Genomic DNA, 22,503 nt, shown 5'->3' on the forward strand with positions numbered 1-22,503 from the left:
AATGTGCACATTAAGTTTTACCATAATCTACCATTGACAAACGGACATGTTTGTGGAGGCAACCATGTTACCGCAATGGATGCTGGGACTTGTAGTTATAAAAGCAATTATGTCATAGCTCCGTTATGGTAGTCCGAAATATCCGAAATCTAGTAAATTTCATATTCACAAATATAAACTGAAAAAATGCACCCCTATTTCCCAGTTTATTTACAAGAACTAAAACTATACTTTGATTCCATTGAATTGATTGATAACAAAAAAGTAATAAAACAATAGACCTTTTTAATGAGTTTCTTGGAGAGGATTTCCCTCTTAGTGTCTGAGATATTGTTTCCTCTTTGTTTCCTCTTCCTTGTCTCTTGGAGTATTTGATTTGCAAATGTCAGTAGTGTTTGTCATTGTATTGTTTAACATGTTCAATAAAAAAATATATTTATCCAAAATCTATTTCCAATTTACAGTGGCCCTGAAGGACCAAACAAATTTACAAAAGATGAAACACTTTTACAAGGTTGGAGACAAATTTACAGATTTGAAAACATTTTTAAATTTTATAAAACAAAATTACATCAGCGAAACACTTTTACCAAGGACAAAACAAATTCAAGAAAACAAATTTACAAAAGATGAAACACTTTTACAAAGTTGGAGACAATTTTACAAATGACAGAACACTTTTACCATTTCTTTTTTTTCTTTTTTTAAGTTATATTTTTGGCCCTTTTGCCTTTATTTGATAGGACAGCTGAAGAGAGACAGGAAATGTGGGGAGTAGAGAGTGGGGGAAGACCTGCAGGAGATGGTCGACCGGCCTGGAATCGAGCCGGTGACCCCTGCGACGAGGACTTTAGCCTCTGTATGTGGGGCGCTTAGACCGCTAGGCCACCAGCGCCCAACTTTTACCATTTCTGAAACAAACTAACATTTCATTTTTAACAGGAAGGGAATGTACCAGATACCGGAAGGGATCCGGAAGTGATCGAGTAAGGGGTCAATTAGTTTGTTTTGATGGACAGAAACCAAACAGAGATGGACATGGTTTACATATTAGGACATCCTTGGGTCTCAGAGAGAGGTGTCAGACCTCAGATGAAAAAGCATCATGTCTCTGGAAAACCTTCATCATGTGTCAGAATTCAGATGAAACGGCCTCAGACCACATAGCCTCAGGCCAAACGGAGTCAGGCTAAAAGGAGTCAGACTTAACGGTAAAAGTGTTCAATCGTTTGTAAAATTGTCTCCAACTTTGTTGATGTGTATCATTTTTTAAATTTTGTTTTCTTAAATGTAAATTTATTTTGGCCTTGGTAAAAGTGTTTTGCTAATGTAATTTTGTTTTATAAAATGTAAAAATGTTTTCCAGTATGTAAATTTGTCTCCAACTTTGTAAATGTGTTTCATCTTTTGTAAATTAGTTTTGTCCTTCAGGGCCACTGAAGTTATGGTAGTCCCTGTAAATAAAAAGTCCGAACTCTATTTCCCATGAGACCACGGGGCCACGAAGCTGCGTATCCATGACAGCCGCGTTATTGTTGTTGCTGCTACTAGCTGTAGCAGAGAAATCCTGAGTGGACGTTAGCTAGCTCCACTAACGTTTTAAACTCATGTTATTTTAATTCGTGAGCAATATTGGGAGCACACAAGATGCCAAATCGGTGTAGCAGGTTTAAACTACGAGTAGGTGTCTAATGAGGAATGACACAATGCTATTCGTGCCTTATTGGTGCTGTATCCGTCCGTTATTACAACCAGCTAGCCAGTTGTAGCCTCCTTCTCCTTACAACATTAGCAGCAGCAGTAAGAAATAGCATCTGTAGCCAATGCCCTGACCGGTTTCCTTACACTAAGGAGGGTGTTATTGTCATCTGCACACTAGAGGAAATGTCAGACCTCCATCTGAAGTGTTCCCAGCGAGTCCAGGACGAGGAGGCTAGAATGAGAGACGAAGGCGTAAGACTCTAAAACAGAGACAGAGGAGATGATTTCACGATACAACAGAAGACCTGTATCACACAAACTTGAGATGTGAGTACTGGAGATTGAATTTGCTACTGTAGCAGATGAGTAATGTAAAAAAAAGATTAGCCCAGTTGTCAGGCTGGATGCTGTTTTTCCACTCAGGGGAAAGATGAGTGACTGATTTTTACCACTATCAAATGACAGTGTAAAATAATATTTCTATTGATCCAGACGGTCCATCTGTTACATCAAGATATATTGACTTGCATTGAGTGATGCAGTGTTAAAAACAAAGCCAATCAATGGAAGGAACATTATTATTGTTTTATTTTGTCATACAGGTGGTTGGCTTTAAAATGAAGTGCATATCATTTGTATTTAAAATGAAATTTCAAAGGGGTCAGATGAAAAAAGACCTCACATATGCAAGTAGAACATCATCTTCACCTGTATAGTATCTGATTTCACAGGAACGGCAGATAATGATTGAAAAAGGCTTAAAAACTCAGTTTTGTTTACATCTTTTTTAAAAATATTGTATATTGGTCGTTGACAAATAAGCCTCAAAAAAGTTTTTTTATTATTTCCAGAATGTTTGCAATGTATATGTTTGTGTCTGGAATGATGTGTTCAAACAAGGCTTGTTTGAACACATTAGGTTTTTTTAAGTGTTTAAATAGTTATTGTTTTTTTTTTACCCTTTGGTGCAACCAGATATTTGTCAAAAAATATGTACTTACCTATCATTTATTCTAACTGAAAGTTTTAGGAAGTATCCCTTAGAGTGGTTACAGTGCTTTACACATTTTTATTTTGTGAGTATGTTTTTTATTTACAATATATTCGGATTTTTGCATTCTATTGGCCAGGTATAAATATAATTTTTACAGTTTTAGGTTGGTTGTACCACCTGACATGGAAAGTGTTACCGTCCACCCATAAGTTGATAAAAGCTTTTCTATTATTATTTAAGAGACATCTTCAAACCTTTTAACTCAGCCATGATAATTAGTAGGGTCCTCTGAATTATTTCATATGTTGAAGTCCATTATAACTACTTACTTTCAAAATAAAATCTCCATGAATACGGTGGTGCCACCCTGACATTTGAGAACATGAAAACTGCTAGACAAAAGTTTTTAAATAACCGTAGGTGCCTTTAAACTATTGATATTTATGAAATTATGTTTATTTTAAAGCTCTTATAAGTAAAATCATGCCATGGTGTTTTAATTTGAATTTATTATTATTAAAATACATTTTTTTATAGTGTTTTAAATCAGTTCACTTGCTCGGACGGTTGCGCCACCTGACATTTTCAGGGTTTGAGATACTACAAAATAAAATAAATCTCAATATTTGAATGTACTGAAATTGTATTCAAAATAAACAGGTTTTATAGAATCAATTGATGTAGGTATTTAAAGTAACAAATTATTTCAAAAGAAAAAAATGGATTCGGACACAAAAATATGCACGTCATGCCAATGACCCGTTTATAGATTTTCTGTGTATAGACAAGTAACAAAACTACAGAAAAAATACAGAGGTGGGCAAAGAAAGTACACAGACATACCTACATAAATAAAAATAAAAAAAGTAGACAAGGGAAAACCTGCTCTAACAAGATACATCATTATACATTTCTAATGAAGTATAGGTACATCACAAAAGCCAACACTTATACATATATAGTGACTTTAAGTCATTCTCGATAGGTAAGACAGAAATGGTTGCCATATCTTGTCAAAGGCTGCAGAGTTGAGAGCAACATTATGTCGGATCTTTTCCATATGTAACAGATTTTCTGCTAGCCAGGTCTTAAAAGAAGGGACATCCTCATTTTCCAATGAGTTAAAATATTTAATTTTGCAATCACCATACCATATTGTATTGTTCTCCGATGTAAACGGGTAAGAGTGGAAAGATGTCGAGTGCCACCTAAAATTGATGTGCAAGGGTCTGGGGGGAGATGTCACAGTTATACATGTAAGAAAAATCCTTAATTCTGGTCTGAAAATATCAGACCAGACCTGATTTAATTTGGGACAGAGCCAGAAAAGATGAACCAGAGTGCCCTCAGCTGACTTACATTTTGGGCAAGTTGGTGAGACAGAGGGATAAAAAGAGTGGAGTTTGGTGCAAGAGTAATGCAGCCTGTGGACAACTTTAAACTGAATACGGTGGTGTCTGGAATTTATAGAGCAGTTGTGAATATCATTGAGATAAGTTTTGATTACATCTTTTTAATTGTGTTTTGTTTTTTATGTAGTCGGGGGTTGTCCCGGAGCAGCCTCGACCACCACCCCCTCCCAGAGGAAGCAGATGATAACCAAACCCCTCAGCGCTACCTGCATGACCTCCAGGAAGCTGTCTCGGCTCACAACAGGTAACCCAGTCCTACTTGACAAACCCTTAGACTTGCTGAAAGAAGGCAAAGATCAAAGCACTCGTAACTAGCACACAAACATACTCCTGCATGTGTGATTGTAAGGTTACACCATCTCAAGTGGATGGTTGATTCTTAGAGCACCTGCCATGAGAAATGAGACACCAAGAAGCAGTAGATTAATTGATATCGCATTGCCTCCTTCAGATGAGCAGTTAAAAGAATACATAATGAGGCAGCCTGTTGGAATATTGAATTACTTTGACATTTGCCCTTTATTTTCCACTTTGAAATTCTGCCTATGATAACGTCAGCTACAGCCACTTGTGTGATTACAGTTGAAACATGAATAGTAAGCTAAATCTCTAACATTAGAAAAAATTACTTCACTATTGTACATACATCTAACAACTTCCTTCTCTTTGATTTGTGTAGCTCTGACACGTCTGCTGCGTCAGGCCACTCTGACTGTCCCACCGTCATCTCAGTAGACTCCAGCCAGTCCTGGTCAGGTATCCACAGCTCCACTGGCACAGGTATCTCCACAGAGAGGAGCTCTGTTTTCTCCTGGGGCTACGATGTAAGTGTTCCCCCTGGGGAAGCTGCTTTGATGTAAAGTGGTGATATCACACACAACATCATTTCAGAGGAAAACCATAGACCAACATACAGCCAACCATTACACTGTACAGTACAGTAGAGGGTTTATTTGTCTGCAGCTTCTTTGCATAGCAAGATCCAATCCCTTGCTTTGTGTTCATGCTGTGCATTCTAGCCTAAGCTGGTCCACACACTCTCCCTGAGTCAATGATGTCTTATGAAACAGAGAAAAACTCAAGTACTCTGTACACAAATTAACTCACTTGTTTCGATACAACACAAGAATGTCCAGCCTGACCACAAATGCGTGCGCACATCCCAACAGGCGTTAGGAACTGATTATTATGCATGCTGAAGCTTGTGATTAGATTGAAAAAGAAACAAGAATGCCAGTAACTGAGGAACAGACTTAAAAGCAGCAGCTTTCTTCCACAGAGCCAGAGTATAACAACAGAGGAGTGACGAGCTTACCTCCTTGTCTTTCTGACTCTTTCTGCTTTTCTGTCCCGCAGGAGTTTGACAAAGCAGCGTCACGGCAGGTGCAGCAAATGTTTGAGGAGATCGACAAAGAGCTGTATGAGGGGAGAGGCAGCGGAGGAGGGATACTCCAGGGGCTGCAGGATGAATGTCAGCAGTGGGCCACACGTTTCCCTCATCTTCGGTATGTTATCCAAAGTTTTCTAGCAACCTTATACTTCTGAAGGAAAACAAGGCAGCAGTGGGATCAAAGTTTAAAACTGATTGTGGGGAAGAAGAAAAAAATGTGTAAGAAACGCCTGTTTGAAAACACAATTCTTTTCCCTACTTATTCACCGTTTGTCTCTTAGGATTCTTGGGACTCAGCTGGTGTGTCCCAGTGATGAGGGCTTCCAGTGGTATGCTTCTTCAGGTTTAAGCAGCTCTGCCAGCAGCCCATCAGCAGGCAAAGAGAGCAGTGGAAAGTCCTCGGAGAAAGATAAGGGCGACATAGAGTAAGTCTTAGCTGCCCTGATTCACTGGTCTATCGGCTGACAGGAGAAAGACACACATGGTTAACTTTCACTTGTGAGATACTTTCCTCTCGTGTAATAAACATTTTCTCCTTTAAAAAAAGCCTAAGAAAGACTACGAAGGGGAGATTAACTACCCCAGAACTCAATATATAGATCCTGGTTCCTGTGGTCAAAAGCACATAAGGTGCATTTCAACCAAGAGTTCCGGGGTCTTTTAGCCCCCAGAACTACTTTCCCAGGAACTAAAAGGTTCCTGTGCCCCCATTGTTGTCTGCGTTTCGACCGCGGGCTGAAGTCCCGGGTAGATTGTGCAAATCAGGCCAGTGACGTATGGAGAAAAAAAATTATATTAAATAATATTTTGAAATCTTAATAAAAAACTAAACTAGTATGCATTCTCAGGAACTCCCTCTGTGTTTCAACAACTGTGTAAACTCCACAAACACTGTAACGTTCAACTGAAAGTCCCAGGACCTTTGAAAAGTACTACCCCCCAAGCGGGGGCTTCTCAGGGGGGAGATTATCTACACCTGAACTAAATTTAGACCCTGGTTCCTCAGGTCGAAACACACATAGTTCAGGGGTAAAGTCCCTGCGGTCGAAAAAACGTCTATAGTTCTTCAAAAAGTCTCAAGTTCCTGGGGAAGGTTCCTGCAGTCCAAAAGCACCTTATGAGAATTATTTTGTGTGCAAATTAAAATTTGTGGTTGTCACATCACTCTATATATACTGACTTATTTTTACAGTAATCAATCAGAGAAGTTACTTTGCTTGGCCCAGGGCTGTTAATGAACATTATTGTCATCTCTGATTAATGTGAAGTAATATACTAAATAGATTATTCCATTATCAATCAATGATGGAATAAAATGTCCATGTTTGCAAAAACTGCTCATTAAATCTTCCAGGGTTCCAAAGTGATGCCTTCAAGTACCTTAATATGTCCAACTGAGAGTCCAAAACATAGAGACTCCCTTATTTCCCATCTTAAACTACTAGAAAATGAAAATGCCTTAAATTTTGGGAACAAAAACGTTTGATAATTTTAATAGAAAAAAATGAGGTGATTATCAAGATTGAAAACAATCAGTTTTTAGTCGATTTGTATCCCTGCAGATGTGGCTTGGAAGCAGCTTAGGTGAATGTATTCAATCATTACAAACACATCTATATGAAACTTTATTATGTGAAGAGTTTGGCTAGAACCATTAAACCGTTTCTTTTTAAGGCTTGCTGTCAAGAAGACTGGGGTTGTTGCATCAATTATAAAGGAGTCTGTGGTTTTGTGACCTAGATGCTTTGGCTTCTTAATGATGTGTATAGTCCACATAGAGTCAAAGCTGACACTTTTAATGGCATGTGTGGACAGACTTAAGTGTATTTTAATACATACAGAAAAAACAGTATCTGTTGGCTTATGTCTTAATTATACATTCCCTTTTTTGGGGGGTACAGGTTGAATGTGCAGGGAAGGAGAGCAGCACTCACCAAGTCCTCCTCAGCAGAGATAGAAGAGACTCCTGATCCTACCAGCAGCCACGACAAGCCGAGAGTGATTGAAGTGGAGGGTCAGATGGAGGAATTTCTGGCATTTGATAGCAGGGATTTGTGAGTCACTCACTTTCCTCTGCTTCACCTTTATGTTCTTATCCAAGGATCTAAAGCTTGACCTGAGCTGTTTTGTTGAAATAATCTACTGTATTTTTCTTCTTCAGGGAGGACGAGTGGGAGCAGGATAGTTTTGGGTCAAGTCGGAGGCATCACTGTTTGCCCCCTGTCTCGCCATACCGGTGTCGCCGTCAAGCTGTTGTAGACCTGCTGTTTGATGATGTGTGGCGGCAGCTAGTCGGCTGGATGAAAGAGCTGGTTCAACGCCACTGGGAATGCTGCACCTCAAGTGACTATTCATTTGTGTACTTGATGCCCATAGCACCTAACTATTGTAATCAAATGTTTGGATTTATTCTATCTTTGAGTTTCAGATGATGACAAGATTTGTGGGAACTTGAGCCCCGTGCAGCAAGACTCCCAGAATCCCTTTATGCCGCTCTCCATGCTGCCCACAGTGTTGTCGAAACCAGGCCAGAGTCGGGTGCCCCCCCTCACAGCTGGCCTGCAGATCCAGGTCAGTAGACTGAGGGGACTGAGGGGCAGTTGGATGCCTCTCAGGGAGAAGTCCCAATTAAATTGTATGATTAGTTGTTCAGGACATTAATTCAGAGCTCAAAGTCCTTTTTTTCTCTTTGAAAGCACACGCTCTATTTAGCTTTTTTCCATATTCAATGAAGACAATAACAGTGACATTTCACCAAGCAGGGACCTCCAGCATTGAAAAATAACAGTAATGCAGAAATGTGAATCTGCAATTCCTTGAGTGTCCACTTCAGGCTGGCTGCAAAAGCCAGTCAATCCAATCCCATGTTAAACTGTCTAGTTATACAGCAGAGTTAAACATCATTACAGTTTGATTAAAGAACATTTTTTAGGTATGCAGCTATACAGTGGAGTGATTTTTGATAATGCACCTGTTAACCCTCCTGTTATGTTTGTTTTTTAGGGACAGCAATAATGTTCCAACTTGACCCGGGGCATATTTAATGATGCAAAAGTGTCCGAACCCAAAAAATCCCAATAAACATTTTTTAAATCTCATTATTAACTCCATTACTAACCATTTAAATCTATATGTAGTGCAATGGTGTTCTTAAACTCTCACAGATCACAGTTCAATAAGGATAATTCACTCGTTTTTTTATGAAAATTAATGTTAAAACTTTTGTTTATTGAAAAGCCCTAAATATAAATACAATAGTTTTATATGACATATATTTTTGTTTATTTATTTAATTTTTTTTTTTTATGTAGTGATGTTGATAAATTAACAAGAGACACCTCTTCTGTCACATGCAGCCCAAATTTTGATGCTGCTTTTAGCTGGTTTGAAAGGCATAAATTACCTAGGATGGCAGAAACCTCTGAATACCACTAGCCTTTCATTCACTGTGACATTAGAAATGCAAAATAATACTTTTAACATTTTATTTTTTATTTTTTATTTTTGAACTTTAAAATGGGTCAATTTGACCTGCAACATAACAGGAGGGTTAACATAATAAGAAAGAGAACACTCTCTTAGCATCTCTAACCGTTCCACAGTACACACCTGATTGTCACCTTTCCCCTCCTCCTGCTGTTACTCTTTCAGTCTTTCAATGTCCCTGTTTCATTAACTTGTATCGCTGTGTCCTTTCCTCCCCTCTTCACTCTCTGCCCTTCACTTTCCTGATGGGTTTCCTTTACCTTCCTTTTTTATGGTCTATTCTCTTTCTTTTTGCCGCACCTTTTTTTTCCCTCTCTCTCTGTTTTTCTTCCCTCTTTCTTCGGCTGGTTGTGCCCTTTTCTTTTTAAAGAACACAAAGTCAAGGGGCTCAAAGCACAAGACCAGACGGAAACCCAAAAAGCAGAAAAGGCCTTCCAGTGTATGTAACTACCTCGATTAGAGCCAAAATTGCGTTTGTAGAATAAATGTGCTTGTGCCTGTTGATTAACATGAGAACAGCATCACTGTCTATCTTTTTGATTAACTGCAACTTGTTTGTAAAATAGTCTCCTGTGATCTTCTGTAGATTTTCCTTTTTTTTTTCAGAAGAATATTGGAATGCTTTGTTTGCTTGTGATTGCTTGTGTGCATTGTTTGTAATGTCAATGTTACTTTGGCGGGAGCATAGCTGATATGGGGACCTCCTAAATGCATGATAAATTGCTGCTCCCTTGACAATAGGCTGTGTTTAAAGGTGACATATCATGCAAAATCGACTTTTTAATGGTTCTTTACCTGAAATATGTTTCCCTGGCATGTCTACAAACCCCCCCGAAAATGAAAAAAAATCCATTCTGCCCCTGTTCTTATTTCTACACCTTTCTGTAAATGTGTGCTGAAATGAGCCTTTCAAACGTCCGTGTTTTTGTTACGTCACAACGACATCCGGTCTATAACAGAAGTCAGAGCTCGGAGCTTGTTCAGCCCATAGACTGTATAAAATACAACTCAACCCCTCCTCCGTTTTTAATTACCTGCACACATGTGTGCTAACAAGGAGCTTAGGAGGGAGGCATGCTAGTTGTAGGCTGTCTTAATAAACATAAAGGTCGGTTTTACTCCCCACGTCTGCAGATTTGAAGATCTAGTGAATGATTTTTATTTTTCATGGAAAAGTGCTAGCGCTAGTTAGCATAGCCACATAGCTACATGTTCGTAGCTGTGTACCAAGACACACGTCGACATACTGACAAATAAAACAACAAGAAACACTAAATCTGTGACCAATCGTTCAGAAAGGTCCTGCTGCAGGCGCCTCTCCGTCAGGATCAGATTCTGGATCAAATTCAGAGGGTTGAAGTGCCGCGGGTCTGTGAGCAGTGTGTCTATTCAGCCAACATGTAAACATTAGATCAACCGAGGCCACATCCACTTCCTGAGGGGGCGTGGTCAGAGGGAAAACAGACCATTCTGAACAGGGCTGAAGAAGAGGGTTTTTCAGGCATGCCAAAATCTGATTTCAAAGTGTTTTTTTGAGCATAAACTTTAAAGACATGTTTTGGGGACCTCTTAGACCAATATATATTGATGAAAAGAGCGTAATATTTCACCTTTAAGAAATATGAAGAACTTACGTGTCCCTTCCCTGTCTTAACTCCTTTTCTCCTGACCCCCTTAATCATCCCTGTCTTTTCGCCCGATTGTATCAATAACCCCCTCTCCTTTCTCACCACTTTCTCCTCCACCTCTCATACTCTTCCCCAGGCTGGCCGAGCACCAATAGGAGCAGCATCCACCCAGCACAACCTGAATGACCTCATCGTGATCCATAGCATCTCCCTGCAGCAGAGGAACTTGGGTGTGCTGGACAGAAACCAGTAAGAACACATTTAACATTGTTTTCCAAAATGAGAAAAAAAGGCACAATCACATCTACCACACATGGGGCCAAAAGTGGCATGGATGTCTTGTAGTTCTTCCCTCCATAAACAACACATTTTGCATAACACGACAGGAATAGCCTCCCTTGTGCCAGGTTTTTGTCCCCAGTCCTAACACCTTGATTGGCAGCGGTTAAAAATGCCCCATTCATCGATTGTGCTCTTCCATTCTCTATTCCCACACAGGGAGCCAGAGGAGCGGGCGTCCTATAGACCATGCTCCAGTGTGGGCCCCTCCAGCAAACCTCGTCCCCGCAGAACCCTGGAGCAGAGCACTTCCTCGCTATCCCGCCTGGCACTGTCTGCCCAACGCAGGAACCTTCATCCCCGAAACCTCCTGCCACTGGTTCCCAGCCCGAGCCAGTCCATCGTAGCGGGATCCATGGACGAGGTCATCAGAGGGACACGTTTGTGAGTTTTAGCATCAGTGCCAACTCCACCAAAAACACAAATCCCACTTTTTAATCCTCTCTTATTTTCCCTGTGGTCTCCGAACTTTCCTGGAGGCAGAGTTAGATAACTTTGACAACAAACTCACTTTCAACCTGTGCCTTGAGGTTGTGTGCAGCAGAGTTATGATAGAGGTGTCATGTATGAAACCGACTTCACAGGTGAACTTCTCATGAACTGCAGGGAGAAGGGTAATTATGTTAAATGCGCCACAATGTTTGGCTTTTATGTGAATGTCAAGTCTTCTGCAGAATACTACAGTATTCTCTGTGAGCACATGCTGAGAGTCAGGAGATGTAGGAAGTCTTTGAAGTGAGGTTTTAATCTTACTTTTACTTTACAGTCATCGCTGTGAGACTCAACTTCAGGAAGTTACTGAGCCTGGTTATGAAATAATAAGACACATACTTGGTCTTGAAACTACAACTTATTTTCTGTCAACACTGTAGCTCTTGTAAGGATGAAACAACTGAGACAGAACTTATACAATGGGGGTCTTTAGAGACAGTGGTGGAGCTAGAGAGTGGCCAGAAGCACCCCTCAAATCTGGTTGACCACTTTGAAGTCCTAAACTATGACTGTCTATCTGCCTTATCAGAGGCGACACTTAAATTGAAATCAACTGTTTGGGTTGTGTTTTAACAGGCTGCCAGTAGCTTCTTTGCATTTTATTGTGGAACATTTTTTTGTCTGTAATTTGGACAAACATCTTCTTTTTGAGTCCTCAAAGATTTAAGTTCTGCAGATTTAAAAGTTGCTACTCTGTTGAGTTTCTCTTCAAATTTAAAAATCATATACAAGAATGTAACTTTTGGGGGGTAATTTTATATTTGAAGTTAAAGTAGATGTGATTAAAGTCCCCGTTAGCCTAGCGATTTAAGTGCGCGCTCCATATACAGAGGCTAAAGACCTCATCGCAGCAGTCGCTGGCCCTTGACCATGTGCTGCTTGTCTTCCCACACTCTCTACTCCCCACATTTCCTGTCTCTCTTCAGCTGTCCTATGAATAAAACAAAAGTGCCCCAAGAAACATCCTTAGATACATAGTAGATGTGATTAATAGAGATAACCCTCCCAAGTGTGGGGTAAGCCCCTGATATTTACACATGGCCACCCCTACAAAAGCCAATACCCAAGTTTGGCTACCCAAGTCAAGATCACATCGTCAAAGTTTCATCAAGAAAGTTGAATGTCTACGTCTGTTTTTGTTTTAACCAAAACCACTATGCTCTATTCCCTTTATATATTAAGTTATTAACACACTTGTTCTTTTCGGCTGAGAGGCTTAGGCTCTTTATTGTGTTCAAAAAGGGGCACATGGTGTGTTAACAACAACATTAAGTCAAATTTGGAACACCAGAAGTGTTTTTGTTTCATGCAATAAGTAAATGAAACTTCCAACTTCTTAAAAAAAAATCAGCCATTCTTTACATGACATTTATATGTAAGGGATAATGTATGGTTAGAAGGTTGTTATGGGAAAACGAATCCCAACAGGGTGAGACAAGACACTGACGTGAAGCAGAGGGGTCTTGACCACCCTGAAGGGGTTCTTTTTCCCATAACAACCTGCTAACCATACATTATCCCGCGTATTACCCGGCCACTGACTTAAAATACAAATACATTGTCAAAAACATTGATTAAAATATTATTTTATTGATTTTAAAGCTGGGGTTGGCAGTCTCGGAAAACTAGCATGAATTTGAATGTAGCATTTCCTCAGGACTCCGTCTAACCCCTCCCCTCCTCCCTCAGAGCTCCTCCAAAACGATGCCCCCCCTCGCTCACATGCACGAATGCCGCTGACTTGCGACCATATGATGGTGACTGATTCAAAACTGGTCCTCACCAAAACATTCTCATAGTGAAAGTTAAAAACACAAATAAATATGGCTGCTGTTAGTACTCACAACTGTCATTCTAGCATTATCCAGTTGTACCAGTTACACGATATCAGGAGAAAAGTTCTAACACATATAATACTGTAACAGCTCTACTGTTTGTTAAACGTGTTCAGTGTAGATGCTCTTAATTCCTACAGTGTTGATGGTTAGTGAAGGCATCAGGAGAGGTGTAGAGTGTGTGAGCTGGAGAGAGGAGAGACAAGAGAAGTTCTTCATTCATTCAAACATTGATTGTTGTTTTGTTGGTTGGCGTGATCACGGCCGACAGTGACCAGTTATTAAAACTAAACGTGTTCACGAATCGGCTCGTTATCACTACAGCGGCCGGACGGACGCTACAATACATCTGCATTTTCTGTAGGACTTAGTAAATGTCATTAATTCTTCTGCTTGTCAGAGCCCCCGTGGTTAGAGCTTTTTAGACTCTGATCCGGACTACAGTCCTGAGCAAAGCACCTCATCGGGTCAGAGGGGACCGGCCTGAGGTCGAGCGAGAGGGGCAGTCAGTAAAGTCAGGGGAAGCAGCGGCAGGAGACGGGGACTCAGAGTGCACGCCGGGGAAATGTACGCGCAGGAGGAGGGCAGAACGGCAAGACGGGATTTGAATGGTTTAAAATTTTGGCACCCAAAAAAGGCTGATTGGTTGGTGTTTTCCCAGGTTTACTCTGGCTGTAGATAGCAGCTTTTCTTCGCTCTTTTTTAAGAACACATTATGTATTGATTGCCATCAGGACATAAAGATCATTTTAACCAGTATGCACCGTCACAGTAAATTTTCACCACCCCACCCTATTTCTAGAAAGAGGTAAATGTTGATTTTGATGCAACTAAATCTGGATCTTCATCTAATCTAAATGTGTGTTATTCCACAGAACCACAGCCAGTGACCACCTGGCATCTCCGCTGTCTCCAATGAGGAGGAACACACTCCTGCCTCCCATCAGCGCTGGAGAACCAGAGACACCTCAGTCAGGGCAGAGGTCTAAACTTGCACAGGTAGAATTGAACTTTCGTGACTCTGACAATGAAACGCTCTATCATGCACCTACACATGAACACAAAATACTTATAGGCTTTCCAAACTTTTTCAAACGGTCTGTATTTTGTCCACAGCGACAGAAAGGCACATCCAGCCGTGCACACAGTGCTATAAATGACAAAGCTGGCATTTCAATACCAAGGGACCGTCACCACCTGCTGGACGTCTTCTCTCGCCCCAACACCACTCACACATACAGGGTAAGATGCTCTTGAAATAAGCTTATATTTAGTTATATATTGTAGTATTGTCCATGAGAGGGTTATTTTTGGTGCTTCAGCTCAAAGACGTTAAGTTTGATCTCCTGTTTTGTTTTCAGTCAGACACTCCATACCGGCGTTCCTTCACAGTGCTGGACAGCATCGGGCAGGGCCGTCCGGGCAGAGCCTCTGTGGCTGCAGGTCAGGAATGCAAGATGACAATTTTCATTTAAAAACATCAAAAAAAAAGCTGAATAAAACTATAGCATACTTTAGTGCTTAAACCCCTATTTCTGTCAAACATTTTATAAAGCCCCAACAGATTACCACAAGTTTTGCTTCATATGGTGGATGTCTGTTTTACACCATGAAACTGCCAATGGTTACTTTTAGTTGATTTGCTCTTCCCCATTTTTTACCATCATCCTTTACTTAAGCTAGAAATGATAGCCTATTATGCATCATTTACTTTTAACTTCCTGTTTAAATAGTTTATTTTAAGTCTATGAATATCACTTGAAGCAGCAGAGCATTGATGTTCTAACCATTTTATGAGTTCAGCTCTTTTGTATCTTACTCACTATCCCTTACATTAAGCTCTTATTGCAAAAGGTTATCTATTATTTTGGATGTATTTTTTTCACTAGCTACCATTTTTGTGTTAATGTAAACCATAGCTTAGCCACTTAGTTTAGTGTCTTATTTAGATGTTGATTTAAAAAGTTGTATTTCAACCAGCTAACCTTGAGTTTCAACTTGCTATTTGAGTGTTTATCAATCTCTCTTCTATACACTATATACTGAAAGCTCAAATTTTCCTCTCCTGTGAATTTTCCCCCCCAAGTCAAGCGTCTAATTATCCGTCGTTATACTCATCTATTCATTATTCCACCAGATTCTCTTGGAATTGGTGTTACTGGCATCAGTTTTGGCATCAGCAGCTCATCTTTCTTGGACTCGTATTCCCATCATCCTTTGGGGCATTTGCCCATCAAAGATGAAGAGGAGCCGGACCCACAAGCCCCTGTCTCAGGTCAGTAGATTAAAGAGAGCTGTTGAATCTCTGCCAGGATCGGTCTCAGATGAACTATGAATGAAAAGGTTTACCCCGTCTGGAAAACCTACAGTCTGTTTTTCAACCTGTTCATTAACTTCAGATATCTCTGCTGTGTCCTCTATCCATAGCTCCACTGGTGCCTGTGTCGGTCCCCTCTCGGTCTTACTCCCGAGGAATCTCATCTAGAGCAAAGAGACCTGGTTTGTAGTTTCTCTGGTATCTTGTCTCATTCGCCAGTCCCCTTTATGAAGAACAACAAAGCGCAGGACTCTGCAGCGTCCGTGCCCACCAGACTTTTTTATTTATTTATTTTTTTTACACAGAAGTAGCAGATTTTTTTCACATCATGCTGCTTTGGTGAAGTTTTTGTCAGAGGGGTGTTTTTGTATTTCATGAATCTGTTAATCTGTACGGTGGCCCTGAAGTGCAAATCACAACGGTACATCAGAAAACACTACGGCAAATTAGGAAACACTACGGCAAATCAGGAAACACTACGGCAAATCAGGAAACACTACGGCAAATCAGGAAACACTACGGCAAATTAGGAAACACTACGGCAAATCAGGAAACACTACGGCTGGGGTGCTGGTGGCCTAGCAGTCTAAGTGCCCCACATACAGAGGCTACAGTCCTCTCCGCAGGGGTCGCCGGTTCGATTCCCGGCCGGTCAACCATTTCCTGCATGTCTTCCCCCGCTCTCTACTCCCCACATGTCCTGTCTCTCTTCAGCTGTCCTATCAAATAAAGGCAAAAAGGCCAAACATATAACTTAAAAAAAAGAAAAAACTTCGGCAAATCAGGAAACACTACAATCGTCGCTGATTGTAGTGTTTCCTGATTTGCCGTAGTGTTTTGTACTTCAGGGTCACCGTAAATCTGGCTGCCAAACACAAACAACAGTCTTAAACACTAACTCCATCATCATGTACAGAATGAGCTTATGGATGGATGTTGGTACCACATGTGTATGATCTGAATGTGTAAATATCTATTTATATATGAATGTACTGTATATTATTATATGTGGTGTGTTGTTGTGCTCATAAATGCCTATGCAGGGAATAACACATCCATCAGGACAGGGATACAAAGGACAAAAAGCGCACTTTTCCTCTCTCTGATAATGCAGCAGAGGGTTTAGTACTGTATCTTTTTTAGGGACACATTCAAGCAGTGTAAAAAAAAAAAAAAAAAAAAAAACGGCCCAAAGCCTTTCTTTGCATAGAATTGCACACTGGAACAAGAAGTGATGCCACCTTGCAGTTTTATGGTTGCAGCTCTCATTATTTCACTTAATTTTTGTGTAAAGAGGTAATTGTAAGAAGCTATCTAAAGGGTTTAAGTTTAGGAATAATGTATTTGTGGTCACTCTTCCTCCTTACCTGAGCAAAGCCAAGCAGGGTTGCTTTGAAAGGTATCATCAGGGTAGTTCTCCTTTCATTTTTTATTAGAAGAATTTATCAGAAAGCCATGCTACAGCGGTGACAAAGCTTGAATTCAAAGCTTTTCTTGCATTCTTCTATTCTATTTTATACAAAATAAAGAAAACCTGTATACAAACAACGCATAAATATGAATTTATTTGTGTTGATGAAGACAGCAAAGTACATGACAAGAAATAAAAGATGCATTTACATTTTGAATCAAAGCGCCACATAAAACTCCTTTAAGTTGGGTTAGTGCACATAAGCATAACAGAGCGTTTAACTAGCTTATTCATCTTAATAATGAACAAATGAAGATTTCTGTACATGTTGTCCATAAAACCAGAGCCTGGATGTTTCTTACTTTTTACCTCTTTTCCCTTTTTGGGGTTTATCACTCTTCTTTGAGTATTTCGCCTCAAGATCAGACAGGAAACTGTTAAAATTCTTCTCTCTTGACTGTTGTCTTTGCTGAAAAAACAAAAGAAATAAATGTTAGATAAGAGGAAAACAATCAATCTTACATATTTGCACAATTGAGATGCTTTTGTCACCTTAAGCATCATCACAAGACTGTCATCTTCATCTCCGAGCCCCATCTCCTTCTGCATTTCTTCTGCTTCTTCTCGCTCTCGATCAGCCTAGAAGGTAAAGTACCAAGATGTAATCGAGACAAGTCCTGTGAGTGTAGATTTAAAAAATGTAAGCAATGCAACACATTTCTCACCCTCTTCCTGCGAGCCCTCTTCTTCTTGTCCTTCTCCTGAGTAAACGCCGGGAACGCTGTGACTTCTTCGCTCTCGATGGCCGCCTGGATGATGCCGGCGAGCCTGGGCTCGTCTTCCTGGGAGCAGCACAGAGCCGAGGCTGTTATGGCATCCATGTCTCCCTGGTGCTGCACATACAGCTTGATCAAATCCTCCCGCTCCTCATCCGAGCCTTTGTACTTCTTCTCGAACTCGAGGATGTCCTGCACTGTGATCTTGAAGATGGACGGGGAGATAGAGCAGATTTTTGAGAACAAGTTGCATGATAAAAAAATGTGTTTCCATTAAACCCTAAGTACACTATTTTTATTAGAGGCATTTTATTTGTTGGAGCAGTGACACATTAACTGTGCTCATCATCTATAATATGTTATCCTCAATACAATTCCTGGAATAGAAATGACTCACATCATGTCACATCATCATATGTAAATCATGGAAACGTGTGTGACTCATTATTGAGTCAGGTTAATAAATCAACAAAGGAACACCTGCTTTGCTCCAGTACCTTAGGGAACAGCAGTCTCCAGTAGTCCTCCCAGCAGCGATCTTGACTCAAGACGTCAGACTCCTCATCCACCACCCCCTGCTCATCATACACAGCTCTCTGCTCCTTATCGCTGAGCACCGCATACAGTTTTCCCAACACCTGGAGGTGAGAAAAGAAGGTTCAGACTCAGTTCTACACATCATTTCAGCTCTGATTGAAAATGGATGGTAAGTAATAATAATAATAACAACTGGTATATATATAAAGCGCCTTTCAAGAAACCCAAGATCGCTTCACAGGGTCAGGTAGGGGGTCTGGGGGGTAGTTGGGGATAACACTATGTAGCAGGGAAAGGCCTTGAGGAAAAGGTGCGTTTTGACTGCTTTCTTAAGACTGTCCAGCGTTGGGGCGCTGCAGATGTCGGGAGGGAGAGAGTTCCACAGAGTAGGGGCTACCACACTGAAGGCTCTGTCTCCGAAAGTCCGTAGCTTAAGTCCAGGGGATGAAAAGGAGGAGACCCAGGTCTGAAGACTGTAGGTCCCAGGATGGCATGTGTTGGCGGAGGAGGTCAGCCAGGTATTGGGGTGCAAGGGCATGCAGGGATTTGTAGGTGAGGAGGAGTTTATAGGATATGCAGTACTTTAAAGGGGGCTAGTGGAGGTGCATGAGAGCAGGGGTGATGTGCTGCCAGGGCTTGGTGTACGTGAGAACCCTGGCAGCTGAGTTCTGCACGTATATTAGAGGGTGGAGTCAAGAATGACACCAGGTTTGCGGACTTCAGGAGATGGGGAGATGGAACAGCCATCCACATGGAGGAGGAGATCTCCAACTTTCCTGAGCAGTGGCTTGGGGGCCACAACCATGAGCTCTGTCATTTTACTGTTAAGTTTGAGAAGTTTAGCTGTCTCTTAGTTGTCAAGTACTTGTATTGAACACCTTATGGAACTTTCTGGATATGGGGATGTGATACAAACATACTCATAAGAAATTCAACAATCATCAGATTTTGCTGCAAAATGTGTGTTGTTTTTTTTAATATGTATAAATATATGTAATTTCGCTACACTGGCTTTCAGTTGCAGCTCGCATCAGATACAAAACTCTAATCATCACTTACAAAGCAGTAACCAAAACCGCTCCAGTTTACCTGGAACCCCTCATCCAGGTCTACACCCCTTCTCGCCCGCTACACTCAGCCTAAGAAAAGCGCCTAGTGCTTCCAGCACACAAGGCCTCAAAATCACTAGCTCGACTCTTCTCTTCTGTTGCCCCTAAATGGTGGAATGAATTTGCCAACTCCATTCGATCTGCAGAGTCCCTCTCTACTTTCAAAAGACATCTAAAGACCCAGCTCTTTAGAAAGCACTATGCACTTAGCTAGACTGTTCTCCACTGTTGTCCCCAGTGGCAGATCATGTCTTCCAGCTACAGTTGACTCGCGCTGTCCTGCTCTACTCTGGGAATCTGTGTTCAGCTCTTGAGTGACCCAGCACTTGGTGCTTTGGTCATTATTGTTGTGATGACAAGTTAATTGTTGATGATGATAATGGAAGGTCTTAAATTGTTTGGTTGCTTCATTGTAGATTTTCCTTATTTTACTATAAAAAATAAATAAATATATATATATATAAAAAAATCCTTATTTACTTTTGTGCATTGCCTTTACACTGCTTGGCAGTACCTGCATCCAAATGGACTTGAAGCACTTTGTTACTCTTACTGATCTTGTTTTCTCTTGTCTAGATCTTTGCTTGTGTTGTTCTTGTTCTCGTATGTACGTCACTTTAGATTAAAGCGTCTGCTAAATGACATTGTAACACTGTAACATTGTAACATATATATACAGTATCTCACAAAAGTGAGTACACCCCTCACATTTCTTCTACAGATGATGCACAAGAAAGCCTGCAAATAATCTGCTAAAGACAGCAGACTAAGGACATGGATTACAATAACCATTTCTTGTGGTCTGATAAAACTAAAATAAACTTATTTGGTTCAGATGGTGTCAAGTGTGCATTGGGGCAACCAGGTGAGGAGTACAAAGAAAGTCTGTCTTGTCTACAGTCAAGCATGGTGGTGGGAGTGTCATGGTCTGGGGCTGCCGGCACTGGGGAGCTACAGTTCATTGAGGGAACCGTGGATGTCAACATGTACTGTGACATACTGAAGCAGAGCATGACCCCCCCCTCTTCGGGAACTGGGCCGCAGGGCAGTATTCCAACATGATAACGACCCCAAGCACACCTCCAGGAGGACCACTGCCTAGCTAAAGAAGCTGAGGGTGAAGGAGAGGGAGTGGCCAAGCATGTCTCCAGACCTAAACCCTATTGAGCATCTGTGGGGCATCCTCAAACGGAAGGTGGAGGAGCACAAGGTCTCTAACATCCACCAGCTCTGTGATGTCGTCATGGAGGAGTGGAAGAGGACTCCAGTGGCAACCTGTGAAGCTCTGGTGAACTCTATGCCCAAGAGGGTTAAGGCAGTGCTAGAAAATAATGGTGGCCACACAAAATATTGACGCTTTGGGCCCAATTTGGACATTTTCACTTAGGAGTGTACTCAGTATAGCTCAGTCCATAGGGACTTGGGCTTTGGAACCGAAGGGTCGCCAGTTCGATTCCCAGTATGGACGAAGTTTGGCAAGTGGACTGGTGGCTGGAGAGGTGCTGGTTCACTTGACTGGGCACTGCCGAGGTGCCCTTGAGCAAGGCAACGAACCCCCAACTGCTTGGGGTGCGCTGGTTGATGGCAGTATCCTCACTCTGACATCTCTCCCTAAGCCTGTTCACTGCATGTGTGTACATTTGTATGTATATACCAAAAAAACTGTATGTGTAGCATGTCCAAAAATAGCATGAGTGAAAAAATTGAATTTCCCCCCTGGGGATTAATAAAGTACCTTCCCTTCTTTCTTTCTTTTGTTGCTGGTGGTTTAGACATTAATGGCTGCATGTTGAGTTATTTTGAGGGAACAGTAAATTTACACTGTTATACAAGCTGTACACCGACTACTTTACATTGTGTCAAAGTGTCATTTCTTCAGTGTTGTCCCATGAAAAGATATAACTAAATATGTGCAGAAATGTGAGTGGTGTACTCACTTTTGTGAGATACTGTACATATTCGGTTGTTAGCACACCCAGTCCAATATTGCATTTGTTTCACAGGTGTTTTTCACTAGTCCAAAAATTTATCATTTGTTTAAGTCTGCAGTTTATTGGTGGACAAATCACGTCTCATCTTGATCTGTACAGAGTTTTGAAATATTAGGAGTAAGTATAGTCCTCCAAAAACATCATCGTATCCTTATGTAAGCTCATTCTGCACCTAGCTACAATTGTAGCAGGATATCACAAACACACAATAACGTGCACTTACGGGCTGCTGGTGAGGAAACGATACACAAAAACATTTAAGGAGCACACATGTATGACGAAGTCTCCCTCATAACATCAGAAGTAGGAGTGGAAGGCACAGGAACAGGCTGATAGCTAGCTGCTCATGCTAGCTTGCTCTTATTGTGTTTATGTGTCGTATGCGAGCTAACAGCTTGAAAAGCTAACCTGGAATTTCTCCGTGGCCTGCGGGTCTTCAGGAGCCCGGTCAGGGTGGACTTTGAGGGACACTTTGTAGTAGCTCTTCCGGATGTCTGCCTCGGTTGCCTCTTTGTTGATGCCCAGCACCTCGTACAGGTTTTCGGTCTTGAAGAGCTCCTGACACCGCTCGAGCAAACCCATCCTTCAGCTGGTGTTCTGACTCGAGTCTGACGGGTAAAGTATGATCCGTCTCACGTCCTGACGGCTCTACAGCTGAGTTTTGCGGTTTTGTAGAGCAGAAGTAAGAACAGGACAATGTTCAGCTCTGTCTTTGTTGACTGTATTAATTTGGCGCGCTGGACTGTCACAAACTCCTTTACGTACTGTGACGTCATTACGCAACTAACTAAAATGCCTTCTTATTGGTTGTTTTTCATGTCTATCCAGTAAAGGACGATGGCAAACACATTTACAAAAGATGAAACACTTTTACAAAGTTGGAGACAAATTTACAATTTGGAAAACATTTTTACATTTTATAAAACAAAATTACATTAGCAAAAAACTTTTACCAAGGCCAAAACAAATTTACATTTAAGAAAACAAATTTAAAAAATAAAAAAAAACACTTTTACAAGCGGTGAGACAATTTTACAAACAACGGAACACTTTTGCTATTTCTGAAACAAACTTACATTCATTGT

At 41.0% G+C, this 22,503-nt stretch overlaps 2 protein-coding genes across 3 annotated transcripts; one reads left to right on the forward strand and one right to left on the reverse strand.

Moving 5' to 3' along the window:
• The first annotated feature begins 1,521 nt into the window (after positions 1-1,521).
• Positions 1,522-15,788, forward strand: fam149b1 (family with sequence similarity 149 member B1). Of its 2 annotated transcripts, none has more exons than XM_034682047.1 (15): positions 1,522-2,028; positions 4,235-4,351; positions 4,787-4,931; positions 5,464-5,612; positions 5,779-5,922; positions 7,399-7,551; positions 7,659-7,840; positions 7,920-8,068; positions 10,748-10,860; positions 11,110-11,334; positions 14,153-14,276; positions 14,394-14,519; positions 14,639-14,720; positions 15,415-15,552; positions 15,705-15,788. In XM_034682047.1, the coding sequence occupies exons 1-15, from the start codon at positions 1,982-1,984 to the stop codon at positions 15,782-15,784; spliced, it is 1,974 nt and encodes a 657-aa protein (XP_034537938.1). In that variant the 5' UTR covers positions 1,522-1,981; the 3' UTR covers positions 15,785-15,788. The 2 variants fall into 2 exon arrangements, with proteins under 2 accessions (XP_034537938.1, XP_034537939.1); XM_034682048.1 differs by having other exon boundaries at positions 7,926-8,068.
• A 1,345-nt stretch (positions 15,789-17,133) lies between these two features.
• On the reverse strand, positions 17,134-22,189 carry dnajc9 (DnaJ (Hsp40) homolog, subfamily C, member 9). The gene is made up of 5 exons (XM_034682049.1): positions 21,827-22,189; positions 18,279-18,419; positions 17,731-17,985; positions 17,558-17,644; positions 17,134-17,474 (listed from the first exon to the last, which is right to left on the reverse strand). Exons 1-5 carry the CDS (start codon positions 21,998-22,000, stop codon positions 17,364-17,366), a joined length of 768 nt encoding a protein of 255 aa, XP_034537940.1. The 5' UTR covers positions 22,001-22,189; the 3' UTR covers positions 17,134-17,363.
• Between the last annotated feature and the right edge of the window lie 314 nt (positions 22,190-22,503).

The sequence above is a fragment of the Notolabrus celidotus genome, chromosome 4 (genome assembly GCF_009762535.1).
Source record: "Notolabrus celidotus isolate fNotCel1 chromosome 4, fNotCel1.pri, whole genome shotgun sequence".
NCBI classification, from domain to species: domain Eukaryota; kingdom Metazoa; phylum Chordata; class Actinopteri; order Labriformes; family Labridae; genus Notolabrus; species Notolabrus celidotus.